Source organism: Neofelis nebulosa, chromosome 8 (assembly GCF_028018385.1).
Source record: "Neofelis nebulosa isolate mNeoNeb1 chromosome 8, mNeoNeb1.pri, whole genome shotgun sequence".
NCBI lineage: Eukaryota > Metazoa > Chordata > Mammalia > Carnivora > Felidae > Neofelis > Neofelis nebulosa.
The window spans coordinates 75,989,372-76,005,449 of NC_080789.1; the positions used below are offsets into that span (position 1 = coordinate 75,989,372).

At 34.8% G+C, this 16,078-nt stretch overlaps 1 protein-coding gene and 1 long non-coding RNA gene across 3 annotated transcripts in view; one reads left to right on the forward strand and one right to left on the reverse strand.

The window, feature by feature from the left end:
• Window positions 1–16,078, forward strand: part of CPNE8 (copine 8) — a 227,624-nt gene that overhangs the window by 133,759 nt on the left and 77,787 nt on the right. For both annotated transcript variants that reach the window (XM_058743122.1, XM_058743121.1), the window contains exons 11-12: window positions 11,574–11,649; window positions 14,774–14,827. In XM_058743122.1, the coding sequence (XP_058599105.1) occupies window positions 11,574–11,649; window positions 14,774–14,827 (130 nt within the window). The remainder of the gene's footprint in view (window positions 1–11,573; window positions 11,650–14,773; window positions 14,828–16,078) is intronic.
• On the reverse strand, window positions 5,869–15,685 carry LOC131519769 (uncharacterized). The gene is made up of 3 exons (XR_009265784.1): window positions 15,557–15,685; window positions 15,332–15,437; window positions 5,869–5,953 (listed from the first exon to the last, which is right to left on the reverse strand). It is a non-coding gene; the product is annotated as an uncharacterized LOC131519769 (long non-coding RNA).

The following is a 16,078-nucleotide window of genomic DNA, read 5'->3' on the forward strand; positions in this document are numbered from 1 at the left end:
AGGAAAATGTGGAAATGGTTTTTCCATTTTACATGACTAGTAACTAGTCATTGGCTGCAAATCAAACTACTGCTTATTCCTCTATCTTTCTAAGCACTGCTTTTATCTCCCATCATATTTCGCTTCTTAGTGTAGGAGAAATGGAACATGGTATTCAGAATTCCACAATCTTTTCTTTGAAACATGAGTTCTTAGCTTTAGCGTTTGATGTTGACTATTGTAGACATAACCTGAGAGAATTAAAAAAAGACAAAAATACATTGTAGCCATGTATTCATGTTGCATTTCAATCCTGTTTGGAAAGGAAAATTTTATAGTTGCTGATCCGGAGAAAAATTAAGACACATAGAACACTGCCACTACCAATAACAATTTAGGCTTGGTAAATATTCGTATATGTTTCAGTGCTTGGTGTTATTTATTTATTTTGTAAAAAATTTTGACCAAATGATTGACACATGTCTCTCTGGTATGGATAGAAGCTCAGTTTCCTAAATGATTTTATGTCCTAAAGGTTGATTGGCTGCACCCCATCAAGGATTTCTGCTCTGATTTTGATATTTAAGCTCTAATGTTCAACTATGAGATTCTTAGTTCCAACCTGTTTGGGTACATAATGCTGGTACTCATAATTTCTAACTGATGTCTGTACTTACAAGTTGAAAAGGGAAAATAAAGCCTTAAAATAGCTTTACTTAAAATATACAGGTAATTACGTTTGAATTATCTAAATAATTGTCTCAATTAACCACTTCATTAGAAATCGAAGACAGAACTTTCCTTTGTGTGTACATTTCATAATATTTGGAATAATTTTTGCATTGTAGTTTAAACCAGATAGTACAGTTTACATTCACAGTTGTTACTAAAAATCAGCAACATTTTAATATTAAGCTAACCTCGTATAAATTTGCATTTTTGGTATTGCACTGAATTTGACACCATTAAAGAATATCTGAGAATAAACCATTCTTTTGGATTTTTCTAATCTGTTGTATATATATGTTTATTTTTTTAATATGAAATTTGTTGTCAAATTGGTTTCCATACAACACTCAGTGCTCATCCCAACAGGTGCCCTCCTCAATACTCATCACCCACCCTGTCCTCCCTCCCACCCCCCCATCAACCCTCAGATTATTCTCAGTTTTTAAGAGTCTCTTATGGTTTGGCTCTCTCCCTCTCTAACTTTTCTTTTCCTTTCCCTACCCCATGGTCTTCTGTTAAGTTTCTCAAGATCCACATAAGAGTGAAAACATATGGTATCTGTCTTTCTCTGTATGACTTATTTCACTTAGCATAACGCTCTCCAGTTCCATCCATGTTACTACAAAAGGCCATACCACTTTCTTACACCATTCACAAAAATAAACTCAAAATGGATAAAGGACCTGAATGTGAGACAAGAAACCATCAAAACCCTAGAGGAGAAAGCAGGAAAAAAACCTCTCTGACCTCAGCCACAGCAATTTCTTACTTGAGACATCTCCAAAGGCAAGGGAATTAAAAGGAAAAATGAACTATTGGGACCTCATGAAGATAAAAACGTCTGCACTGCAAAGGAAACAACCAACAGAATGGGAAAAGATATTTGCAAATGACATATTGGATAAAGGGCTAGTATCCAAAATCTATAAAGAACTCACCAAACTCCACACCCGAAAAACAGATAATCCAGTGAAGAATGGGCAGAAAACGTGAATTCTCTAAAGAAGACACCCAGATGGCCAACAGGCACATGAAAAGATGCTCAACGTCGCTCCTCATCGGGGAAATACAAATCAAAACCACACTCAGATATCACCTCACGCCAGTCAGAGTGGCCAAAATGAACAAATCGTGAGACTATAGATGCTGGCAAGGATGTGGAGAAACGGGAACCCTCTTGCACTGTTGGTGGGAATGCAAACTGGTGCAGCTGCTCTGGAAAACAGTATGGAGGTTCCTCAAAAAATTAAAAATAGACCTACCCTATGACCCAGCAATAGCACTGCTAGGAATTTACCCAAGGGATACAGGAGTGCTGATGCATAGGGCACTTGTACCCCAATGTTTATAGCAGCACTCTCAACAATAGCCAAATTATGGAAAGAGCCTAAATGTCCATCAACTGATGAATGGATAAAGAAATTGTGGTTTATATACACAATGGAATACTACTTGGCAATGAGAAAGAATGAAATATGGCCTTTTGTAGCAACGTCTATGTGTATATTTAAACAGATTAAGTGTAATTGGTTGGCATTGAGGTTCAGTTAAAGGAAGTACTCAGTAACAATCTTTTGACTAGGAAATAAAAGGTCCTTAAAAACAGCTAGGTATTTTTTTGGTATCACAATTTATCCTATGATTAGTATTTATTATATCATGTATGTAAGGCTGTCAAAATTTGCAGTTTTAGATTTTAAGGTTGATTAAATACATATAGTTATAATACAACTGGCATATATTCATTTCAATTGTGTATACTTTGCTAAGGGGTGTTGCAGAATTATTGGCAACCTTTCCCAGAAACAAAATTTTTTAAATTTCCAGATTGATATATACATAAAAATGTATGAAAGTACATGAATATTCATAGATTATGGCACTTCAGTTGTTTGGTTTACTAGCACTATTCTATGATTATACACCACAATAGAGATAAAAGCTTATAAACATATTTTTGGCCACAATTGGTGATTTTGTACATAGATAGAACAAAATAAACATACAAACGAGAAGAATTTTCTAATGTGCCATTTTCCGTTTATGTTTAAAATGAATTCACAATTGGAATGTTTAGATTTATAGAAAACTATCCTTACATTTAGATCTTCACACATTCATAGTGCCCATCTGAAGTCATTGCTATCTAAATAGTTCTTTAGTGTTATTTTTCCTAAAAGTGTAGAATAGGATAGTTAATATGTGGAAAAACTCTACTTTAGATCACATGCTAATACATTTGCATATATTACAGAATAGTCTAAATGAACAAGCCAATGAAATATATGTATTATAAACATATTGTAACCTCTAAATTTAACATATATTGATATTAGGGCTGCTTTTATGGCCATATTCTAATACAATATTTTTCTTCCAAGAACCCAAAACAAACTTCTGTTATTCTGTTCAGAACAACTGAAGTTAATCAACTCACCTTTTTTTTTTTTTTTTTTTTTTTTTTGAAGTGAAAAGGAAAATGTATTTTATGCTTTTGAGGGGTGAAAATTTTTTACTAGAAAGCTTAATGACTTATGCAAAATCAGTAAATCCCAAAGGGAGAACTTATAGGCAGACATTATTTTTATTGGGTTGCATAGATATTTCTTTCATTCCACTAGAAAATTCCCAGATATTATACTATATTTTAAGGACAAGTTTTTAATTAAGCTTATCATTTAAAAGGAAGAACTTTTACACATAAGTATTATCCTATCTAAGCAACCCAAACACCAATTCACTGGGTACTTTTAATTCTTTGATTAATGTTTTAGATTTGTATCTCTTGGGAACTCAGTGATTCTGAAATTTTGCTTCATAGTCTCCTAGAGTCTCATTTGGTTCAAAAATGTATTAATTTATTCAAGCTTCTAACACACATGGAAAAACTTTTATGATGTGGGTTATTTCCACATTTTAATGTGGAAATTTCCATATTTTAATACTTTGAAGATATTCACACTGTTAAAATCATTAAAAAGTAACATGCCTCAAAAACACATAAAATTATTAAAGTCTCTCAAAATGCCTAAAACCTTTATTTCTCCATAAATAGTATAAGAAAAAATAATTTTCACTTCAAGAAATATAATGGGTAATAATGTAGGAATTCAAAGAAAGTATTATAAATCTTGAAAGGCAATAAATGATTATTACTTTTGTATTAATATAAAAATCGCACACAATCTCCAGTGGTGAAATTCTTGCAAATCCAAAAGTTCTGAGCTGTCAAATAAGATCTAAGTCAGTCACCTCTATCTAAATGTGAAATTTCACCAAAGTGGGGTGATCTTTTTTTTTTTTTAATTTTTTAATGTTTATTTTTGAGAGGGAGGGGGAGAGAGAGAGAGGGAGACACAGAATCCAAAGTAGGCTCCAGGCTCAGAGCTGTCAGCACAGAGCATGACACAGGGCTCCAACCCACCAGCCACGAGGTCATGACCTGAGCTGAAGTTGGCTGCTAAATGGACTGAGTCATTCAGGCCCCCCCCCCCCCCCCCCGGTATTTTGTTGTTGTTTTGCTTATTATAACAATACTATTATTATTCTCATTCAGCTGAAAAAATATCACTCACTGGCTGATAGTTTAAATTTCAAAAACAAGTTAGTGTATCACACAGACCTTCCTTTCTAGAGATTACTGTTCAAGGTAAAAACTAGAATTCAATCACTTTGAAATTATAGAGAATAAAGTATGTGACATGGATTACATAAAATAGTACAAGTTGATGAAATTGGAGAATCTAACTTCCGACCTTATCTCAGTTAACTTTTTAGTTAATATAATCATAGAAAAAAATATCTAAAGATCCTGGCTAGCTAAAGAAACTTCACCCTACCTTTCAATGGATTAAGTTGTATTTGTGAAATTATTGGTAGGTAAAAGTGATTGTATATTAAGAATTTTTGGCCATATACAATTCACTTTGTTTAATGAGGCAAATTTTTATTTGCCTGATGATATATTGGTGCATTAAGCTTATTAGAGGCAATAGAAAAGAATCAAAGGTAATTATTTTTTTTAAAGTTAGATTTTATGTGTAGTTGAAATTTGCATTATATCTAGTAAATACACTTGGACTTTAAATAATACATTTATAAATATATATTATAATATATATAAAAATACTTACATATAAATATATATAAGAAAATATGTCTATACCCTGTATTTAAAAAAAAATGAAGTAGATATATAGGCACACAGTTTGAGCTTAAATGTGATAAATCATCATACAGAACATTTTCTTTATAATGACATATATCATTTTTCTATATAATGTAAATCACATCAAAAATATTATCTTTATCTGAAAATGTGTTGTTTGTCCCAAGTCTTTGTATAGATGTAATAAATAAATGAAAAAGTTAATAAATGAAATATTAAATAATAATATAATACATACATTAAAATGTACACTTACGTAGATGTAATATCATATATTACTATGTAATATTTTATATGAATTTATACCTAAAATGACAATAGTATTTATTATATATATATGCTATTTATATCTTTTTAATTTTTTGTCTGTATTAGAAATGTATTAAGGAGCTGGTATGGATAAGACTGATAAAATTAGCCTAGTTCTCCTGCTGAATTCTTGATATTTGATATGATTATATCTGTTTTCCTCTTTTTTTTTAACTTTTTTTTTTACATTTATTTTTGAGAGACAGAGCGTGAGTGGGGGAGGGGCAGAGAGAGGGAGACACAGAATCCAAAGCAGGCTCCAGGCTCTGAGCTGTCAGCATAGAGCCTGATGTGGGCCTCAAACTCACAAACTGTGAGATCAGGACCCCAGCCGAAGTCAGTGCCCAACCCACTGAGCCACCCAGGCACCCCTGTTTTCCTCTTGAAGGCCCAGAAGTAGTATTGTAATCTATGGAGGGAATAAACCAGGACTTTACAAATTAAAAAAATTACTTTTGTAAGAATGTTTATAATCTTTGTTTACTAACACAATTAATAATCATAATAATTCTGCAAATTTATAGACAAGTTCTTAATCTGGGAATATTTAAAGGTTATATTTCTAGATTTTTTTAAAAGTAAACTAAATTCTCTGTCAGGATTTGAGGAAGTTACAAGGGAAAAGAAAGATTTGATTTTGTTGAAATTTTCACATAGAACTACTTCCTTTAAGAATCAGTAGGGGCTGGTATTCTCTTGTTTAAAAAGCCCCAGAAAACCAAAACATTCTTAGATGCTGAAAAGTCTTGTCAAATTTGAAGGCTTTGACTAGAAGAAAAGCAAAGAAAATTAGCAAAATCAGGCACAGCTGATAACAATATTGGACTCATAAAGATGACTTTTAGCTGATAACAATATCTGGACTCATAAAGATGACTTTTAGTGTTGATTGTGAGAAATCACAAATCTGAGGGCATAGTTTACTTGTGATCGTGGAGTTAGTGGTTTGGTTTCAGTCACCTCTAGAAAAACACTGCTGCTCTCCTACAAATACAGGTTTAACCAGTAAGAATGTCTGCAACCTATGAGTTTAATTAGGGTCACCATGACTACACTTCAATTAAAAGTGTCTCTCACTTCTGTGACTGCTTAATCTCTAGCTAATTTTAAAAATGTTGTTATGCTTGCTAGGACTGGACCAGATAAGACAAGATAGAGGAACATGGGAAGGCAGTATGTTTAAATACCAATGGAGGAGACTTTAGCATCCGGGGCTGTTGTTTCCATGGGAAAGATCATGCCCATTTTTGAGCTGGAATCTTTTCAACATCCTAGAGAAATTGTCTTTAACACACAATTTGTTTACAAATCCTTATGTGAGAGGTCCTTCAGCACACACCTGGCACACAGCACACTGTAGTGTATGTACTCCAGAGGAAAGGAATCACATTGGAATAGTACAAGCCACAGGTGTGTAACTCCAGAATATCATAACGCAGCATATATCAGTTCATAAGCCTATTACGTCCTCCCAAGTTATTTTGACGGAAGCTTTCTTACAATTATATATATGTGTGTCTGGAATCATATTCTTAATAATTGGAAAAAGGTATCTTAGTAGTGTCTTTTTTGAGGAGTTAAACACTTTTCACAGAAAAAAAAGAATCAAATGAATTTTCTGAGTCTGTTTTCAAAACCGTAAGTAGGCATTGCCTCCCATTTTTCGGTGAAGACTTAAGGACCCCAAAGTTGACTCACTCCAGACCACATGGTAGTAGAGAAAGGGCTGAGATGGATTCGGTACATACATGCCATTTGTATACACTATGTGCAAAAGTAGTTTATTGACAGTTAAGAAAGTAACAGTTATCTGTCCCAAGGCAGGGTGGCCTTCAGGAAGATCACCAGAAATGCCCACAGAAGGCAATATTGCCTGCTTCTCTTTTCTCTGCCTCTGGTGGGATTGTGTGGGTGCACTTCTGGGGAAAAGAACAGTTGTTCTCATTACTCTCAGAGTTGTTTTAAGGAGGTAGAGAGAGTGATGGTGGTTACTGTGATTGGCACTTGTGCCAGTCTTTTAGACTGAATATAGTCTGAGGCAAATCTGTTCATATGACCTGCAAGGTAAGATCACAGCATGACTGTGATATTACCCTGAATCTAGTTCCAACTTTCAACAGTGCCCATTTACCAGGCAATGAGGTAGATGCTGAAAACATGGAGATGAGTTTATCACCTTTCTCACCTTCAAGTACGGAGACTGAGAGGGGAGCTATGTAAAGAGCAGGTACAATACAATACAGGTTTGTGACAGTAGAGAGATATTGGCTTCTTTAAAAGCAAAGAGAGAATGGCATGAAGCAGGAAAGGCTTCTTGAAGGACATAATAGCTAGCCTCCATAGTATAGGTGACGCTGGGAAAGAAGGTGCCAAAAATGGGAGGGGGGTGTGGTGGGAAAGACACATTTGTTAGGTAGGGACTGTCCTACAGGTTTCAAATGTAAATGTCAGTAGACACAATCGCCATTTTTCCACTCTTAGTGGAGCACAGAAATAATTGTAATATACAGATTTTATTTAACAATTTAATCACTTTGCTCAAACAAGGATTTTAGAGGCAGACTACTAGCTATATAGTCATAATCAATTTGCTTTAAAAATCTCTTTATTTCCTCCCTTATAAAAAGTAGGGAGAACAAATTAGAGAGGTAAACAGACACAAACCAGATAAGCAGCCCTGAGGTAGACTTTATTTTGTAAATGCAAAGACATAACATAGAATAATTATTTTAGATGCAATTAAATTAACAGGAAATAGCAAAGCAGTATTATTGAATCACAAGGAAATTGTTGGTTGTGATTTATTGTATAGTGATTAATTGTTTCAATATTACAGTATTGAAAATCATGAACAGATAAAAATGTTAAAGCAAATTAAATTTTTCTTTTTATCTCAGTAAAATCTGGAATAGTTGATGATAGGGGAAAAGATAATTACAAATCAGTGAAAATTACATTTAATACTTTCTTCAGAGTATTTATCTATGGCGTACTAAATAATTTTTTAAGTAAGACAAGTTCAAAGGAAACTAAAAATGTCCATGTATTCAAGAGATCTATGATGAAATTGACCTGGGAATGAGTCCACTTATCCACCCAAATTCTTAGGATGTATTCTGGAGACAAAGCACCTTATATCTAGGGTTAGCAAGTTTACTGCTACCTGCTTTTATGCTTTATGTTGATAACCTTTCAACAAATCCTCACTTCTTGGTCATCCATTTCTCTGGCTCTGAATAGATACAATAATGTGTTTTCTTTATCTCACAGAAATGTTGTCTTGGAGGTTGAAATGCAATTTGTGACTCACTTAATACATTTTCTCCTCTACAACACATCATAGCATTGCATTTATATGACATGCACATTCAGTGTTTTATTCAAAATGATAATCTTGAACAAGATTCAGAATGGGAGGAGCAAATATTTTATTCATTCTTCCATTTATTTGTGTCCTGTCTTACTCTGAAAAGGATCCAAGGTAATTTACAGAAATGCATGTAGTAACATATGGTGAACTATAAACTGGGCGAGGAAATTGAAGCAAAGGGGGAAATAGGGTAAGAAATTTGAAAAGCCTGCATAGGACAGCACATCATGCATACATATCCTGCAAGAAATGGCCATAAATCTGGGTGTAAACCCTCTAACAACTAATGCAGAGGGGAAAATCTCCATTTATTAATAAACAGGGTGCTTTCAGATTAGGAAACAAATGGAAGCACAAAAGTGCAGATTCATAGCATTGAGTCCCATTGTTCATCATTCAATTCTGTAGAGAGTAACAAATTTACCAAAACAAAACAGAACCAAGTATCAGAGAAATGCTTCTTCGAGAGCTCCATAATGACTTCAACAGGAGCACATCAATGTGTGCCGTATGATAAACTTGACCATTGCAATTAGGTCCAGATTTGCCACTCTGCTGGACTTTATCCAAATGGGTATTACATGTTCTTGAGACTTGATTGAGTAATTGTATTTACTTGAGATCAGTAAATATTGCTTCTCTCTACCAAGTTTTCGATTAGTGTTGAGTGGTGGGAATTTAGTGTTAATAGTAATAGCATATTGAATTTAAACAGTTAACCAGATGAGGATTACCATAGTCAGAAAACTACCATATGGGCTTAAGTGATCCAGAGTTTATTTTAAGCCCTCTATGTTAAGTTCCCACCACTAGTGTGGTAAGTTCTGTTATATAAGGCTTGGCCACAGTTACCAGTACCAAAGCATTGTGCTTGAAGTGCTCTAATAGAATGTTTTATCTCTGGAACTTTTTTTTTTTTTTTTAATTTTTTTTAATGTTTATTTACTTTTTGAGAGAGAGAGAGAGAAACTGAGCATGAGCAGGGGAGGGGCAGAGAGAGAGACACACACACACAGAATCTGAAGCAGGCTCCAGGCTCTGCACTATCAGCACAGACCCCAAAGCGGGGTTCGAACCCACAAACCGTGAGATCATGACCTGAGCTGAAGTCGGATGCTTAACCGACTGAGCCACCCAGGCGCCTCGATCTCCGTGACTTTTAAGATATTTGAAGCACGCACAGCAATGGAGGAGGATAGATTCTAAACAGAATCTCTATAACTCAGTTTTTAAGGTCTCAGTGAAAGATACCAAGGTTATGAGCTTCCACCTCTGAAGGTCAAAGAAAATTATTCCACTTATTAGAAATATGTAGCACTAAATTACTATTTTATAATTTTCCCAGTGTAACTTCAATGAGTGATTCCTAGGAGATTGGGTTCATACATACAAATATATTTACCACTGTTTCCAACCCTCTTTCCTTTCACATTTTCATGTGTGTAGATATGCTTCTGGAAGTCAAATCTAGAAGGGGTCAGCGTGGTACATCTATAAAGAGGGATGTCCCATTTCAAATAATATCATGTATGTGTAAGATCTTTGACATAAGGGAGAACTGAGAGGCTGGAATCTAAATGAGCTGTATTTTAAATAATGTTATAAAACAATTCCTATTGCAAAAACTCTACTGAAATTAATGGCAGCTAGTTTTCTCTTCCAAATGCCATCTTTAGAAATCAGTAATTTGGTTGGCTAGATAACTTATTTGTTGGTTGTCACTGGTCATCAGGTCTATGGAGGTTTGATGGATTTTAGTGATTCACAACTAAGCATTAAACCTACCTCGGGTTTTGGGATGTGTGTGTATATATATATATATATATATATATATATATATATATATGTATGTATATGTATATATATATATATATATGTATGTATGTATGTATATATATGTATGTATGTATATGTATATATGTATGTATGTATATATGTATGTATGTATATATATATGTATGTATGTATATATATATATATGTATATATGGTAATAATGAACACCTTGCATTTGCAAAGTGAATGGGCCAAGCTTAAATTCTATGATATAAATAACGGTGACATCCCTTATGGTTTGTTTTACCACTTTAGTTCCTGTAATCTTTATCTTCTTCCTCTGTCGCATTACATTTCACCACTGCACTGAAAACCAGCATTTCTTAGCAGTGTGTGTTCAGATTACATAGGGTAGCAGAATACAAGTCCCCTCTAAACTACCAAATGTATAACATGTTTTTTATGTTGCTAGGTAAACTTCAGTAGTCACATTGACAAAGATTTTATGGTGAGAACTAACACGTATGCTTAGTCAATTCCTATCCCTCCCCAGCTAAACTGAGAAGACACCTGTAGAAGGCCTGCTTTCTGAGAAGGCAATGATGATTGTTTCAAGATGAAAAAACTCAGAATAACCATGTTGATATTAACAGTATACTTTTAAACCATTATTATTGAAAATGAAATTTGGTGACTATTATCCATGTTAACTTGGGATACCCTTGAAAAATAGTGTCCTATTACATCCTGGTCATTAAGTTTTAGGAGTTTTGTATATTGTATTTGTGATTATTGATGTAAATAATAAGTAAATAATGTAAATAAAATAATAAGTAAATGATGTAAATAATAAGTAAAAGTAAGTTTTGAGTGTCTTAAGCTTTAATCCTTTTTGAATAAATTATTAATCATTTTGGTAGTATAGATGATGAAATGTCTTTGAGATATGAGTTATTAAAACAAGTACCATTTGAAATCTTAATGTTCAAATTAATATTTTATAAATATTTATCAAATTGGGATAACTTGAATATTATTTGAATACTAACAAAATGTAATTTTTGAGTGTACATAGTTTAGGGTTAAAGAACAATGAAGTTATGTATGGATTCTCTTTTAAAATGTTATTAAATTATTCTCATAGTAATTTTTTCATGATTAGACTGTACGTTTGTGAAAAGCTTTAAGGTATAATTGGCAAATGTATGAAAGCTAATACTATATATTTCGCCCTTAATTTTAGTCATGATTTCATTGGAGAATTTACAACAAGCTATAGGGAACTTTCTAGAGGACAATCACAATTCAATGTATATGAGGTAAGGGGAATTCTATTCTATTATTATTTTCCTCTGGAATAAGTAAATTTATGCTCTGAAAGTATAGATTTTGTAAAGGATAATTGGCAAAGGTTAAGTAAGTACCAATATACGTAAGAATCTTTAAGCTTATTAAACACACTTGTTTTGGAGACTGAATGATATTATTTCTCTTAAAGTTCTATGATCTTTTAACTCTGTTTTGAGAAATTTAAACATTCTTGCCAATGAAGCTTTTTATTATTTTTAAAACTTCAATATGAATGCAAGTTCATTTTTTCATAAGCCTCACCCTTTGTGTTTTGCCTTCCTACCAACCTCCTCCCCCAAACCTTTTTTAATAAAAAGAGAAAAATAGGTGTTTTCATTATGTCACCATGGTGTTATAAGATTGAGCGACTTCCCTGTTGTTTAGTTGAAGACTGAAAGGAATGACAAAGCTTGATTCAGTCATGAAAGAAATCCAGGTTATTAAGGCAAGCACAGTAGTTGTTTCCGCCTTAAACCTACCTTGCCAGTTAGCTACCAGATATGTTTTGAGCACATGGTGTGTTTTGGCACTGTTAATACCTGAGCTAAGCTACCTGTACATTCTCTATAATTTTTTTTATTTAACAAACATCAATAGGAAAGGAGAATATTTTAGTATTAGTCAATAATCGTAACTCTCCCTGCCAGATTGACACTAAAATTGCACCCTCTTTTAAGTTAGGAGTGGAAGCACTTTCCTTCTTCTATGGCAGTAGCATTTTATTCATTCACTTATTCATTCATTCACTTGTAAAAATGTTTATCGCATGGCTTTTATATTCCACATTCTCTGTTAAGATGGTTAAAAATTTCAGAGATACAGAGATGATTAAAAATTTCAGTGTGTAAGGGAGACTAACACATGAAATATGGTTTTTTATTTAAAAACATTTTTTTAATGTTTAAGAGAGAGAGACAGAACATAAGCGGGGAAGGAGCAGAGAGAGAGGGAGACACAGAATCTGAAGCAGGCTCCAGGCTCTGAGCTGCCAGCAAAGAGCCCAATGTGGGGCTTGAACTCATGAACCGTGAAATCATAACCTGAACCGAAGTTGGATGCTTAACCAACTGAGCCACTCAGGCACCCCTGGTGTATTTTGTTAAGTGCTATATACTGTATAGTATTTTACTTAGTAGAGTATGAGATATTATAGAGCAAACTTCCCAGGCAAGAGCAAAGATGGGGTAAGCATCAGTTTTTCTATCTGCGTCTTCCAGTGACGGAATATTAAGGCTCCATATAGGCAATGAAAATAATAGAAGACAGGTGGTACTTACCGATCCCTGTTTTCTCCACCTATCCTCGGTCTTCTATATCTCCAGCAAAACCGAAGCTTTTAAAACCCCCCTACAGCTTTCCAGACTGGTTTTGGCAGAGAAAGACCTCTTGTCAGTTCCTGAGCTGATGGGATTACCTCCAGAACTGCAGTCATGCTGGGTTGGAGCCGCTTTTGAAGCTGTTAGGTCTGCACTAGTATCTATGGTTGGGGGTGCTTTTATCAGAGTCTTGAATGGGCATGGATTCTATCTCATCCCTGGGTGGATGAGACTGGCTCTAGTACTTTATTCAGTAGGCTGGCACTGAACCAGTGTTCCTCTTCAGGGTATACAGTAGGGTCCTCAGTCAGTTGGCCTATTACTAAGTGTGAGGATGTGTGTGGCTCCGGCCAGCACTTGTTGAGAACTCGTGTCTGATCACCTGATGGGTGTCTAAGCAGGACTGGCTGTGGACCATGCCTAAGAAGGTCAGCCACTGAGTCCCATGGCTGTTTCAGGTACCATAGCCGAGACTTTGGTCTGTAGACCTGGCTTTGGAGGTACAGATGGGCATGTCTCCCACCAGGTCCCTGGGTGGGCTACCTGATCAAGATCAGAGGGGCTGAGGCCTAATAAATATAAGGATATTTCATGATCTCCTGAGGTACAGACATGTGAGTGTCCCCTGGTGGGTCCTTGTGTCAGCAATACTGCTCACAAACTATAGCTGGAAGGAGCTGAAACTAAGTATTGGGCCCTTTCAAGGTCTGGACAATTGCAGACAGGATTGTTTCTTACTGGGACCCTGGACCCATAGGATTGTTGGTGGACTGCAGCTGTGAAGGGGCTGGAGCAATGTATAGAGCCCTTTTGGGATCTCTAAGCTTGCAAAGAGCTTTCAGGATCTCCATGCATGCAGACAGGAGTGTCTCCTGCAGCCTTCATGTACCTGCAGGCCTTCAGGTTCATTTCAATAACATGTATTTGCACTCTGCTCCAGCCAACCTGGGCCGATTGCTTTTTCCTCTTTCTCAAATGTTGTGTCTTTCCTTTTTTATTGTAGCCTTAGTTTAAATTGATAAAGTTTAGTTCAAATACTACTTATTCATAAATTCTTTTAACTTTCTTTACCTGTCAAATGTTTCCTGTGTATTTTGGATTGGGTGTGCTGAAGGATCTTCTCTTAAAGCACTTATGTGTTTTTTTATCCTATTAGATCAACAGATTTTACTCATCTTCATATCCCCTATGTTCTTTGGTGTCTTATATAATATAGGAGTGCAAGAATATTTTCCTCATGGAATAAATGGTCAAAAATTAAATCTTAGGTCCACAACCAGACCTTTACCAATCATTGCATAGCCTGGATGTCTGGTGGAAATTACTGCCACTGACAGCAAAAGAGTAACAGAGCCCTCGTATATGCACATAGCCAGGTGATTTGCTATGTTAGTGTTCTTTACCTAATAACAAATTTACGTCTCCTGAATATATTCTTCTTTGCTATACATAATTATTATTATTTAGGACCTAGGATGTTAAAGGTCTCTCTTGCATCAAGAAGATACAGATGGATAAGGGTAATCAATGCATAAAGTGATTGAGAAGAATATTACTGAAAAAGAAATTTTTTTTTAAAGAAAACAGTCATGAGTAAATTTTATAGAGAAATTTTGGCCTAAGGACTGTACAGGAATCATAGTAAAGGCATTTGTAAATGAATAAATGCATCAGCAGTGAAGACAGCAGTTTGAACTACACATTTTTTATATATTTTGTATAAATCCTATGTATATTATGTATAAATCCTAACACATTGTAATTATCTGCTTTCAAGGTGGTGAATCCCAAAAAGAAAGGAAAAAAGAAAAAATATACTAATTCGGGAACAGTAAGTCAAATTTTATGTTATTCACTAAAGAGCCAAATAAATGAGTTAAAAAAAAAGAAAGTGTAACATTTACATTGAATAGCACTAAAGACTAAACTCTTGAAATTTCCCAAAACCCAGACAGGGCCTGTCTTGGTAATGTATTATGGATTCTTATACCCTCGGGAATGGGAGTTTTTGTTTTTTGTTTTTGTTTTTTTCTTTTTTTTTTTTTAACGTTTATTTATTTTTGAGAGAGAGAGACAGAGCATGAATGGGGGAGGGGCAGAGAGAGAGGGAGACACAGAATCGGAAGCAGGCTCCAGGCTCTGAGCCATCAGCCCAGAGCCCGACACGGGGCTTGAACTCACGGACCGCGAGATCGTGACCCGGGCTGAAGTCGGACGCTTAACCGACTGAGCCACCCAGGCACCCCTGTTTTTTTCAATTTAACCTAGGATTTTAATATGAAGGTGTATAATAGAAAAATGAACTTGCCGTGGGAATGGTTGTAATGGAGAATACCTTATAAAAAGTAGTGACCCAGCTTCCTGCAGGTTGTCCTCAGGATTCTGTGGCCTCTGTGGGAAGCTGAAGTTTTGTTATGAAATCTTCATTGAGTGGAATCACACTAGAGAGAATCAAGTAGGTGTGAAAAAGTGTGTTAGTAAGAATGACTATACTCTTTACAGGCTACACTTAACTATGAAAACATGAAAGTACTTGCTTATAGTGTGTTAAGATTTGCACCTTGTAGAATGCAGGTCTAAACCGGGACAGGAAGGTGTCGATGAAAGTCTCTTAAGATTGTGAAAAAATCTTAAAATCATCCTATTCCTTCTTTTTGGAGAATTCAAGTGTGCCTTTTTTCCCCCATTGGAGTATTATTAACACACAATGTTATCATTCCAAGTGATTGATGCAACAATTCTGACCATTATTCCACGCTCACCACAGTAAGTGCAGTCATTGGATTTCACCATACAACCTTATTACAGTATTATTGACCTGCTGTACTTTTCATGTCTGTGATACTTCTATTATAATATACTGAAGATTTTTATCATCAGATTAAGTTTTCTTAGGAGAAGCAAAATCTAAGTTCTCTTCAAGTTTCCTTTTAAAGATGTATACTGCAAGACACTTAAAATATTAGATAGCCCCATTACAGGAACATGACAAAAGCACACCTTTCCTCTCATAAGGTTTAACTCACTGATTCTGATTTTTTAGTTTTAACTATGTTTCAACTCCTTTAATCTTTCCTTTTAT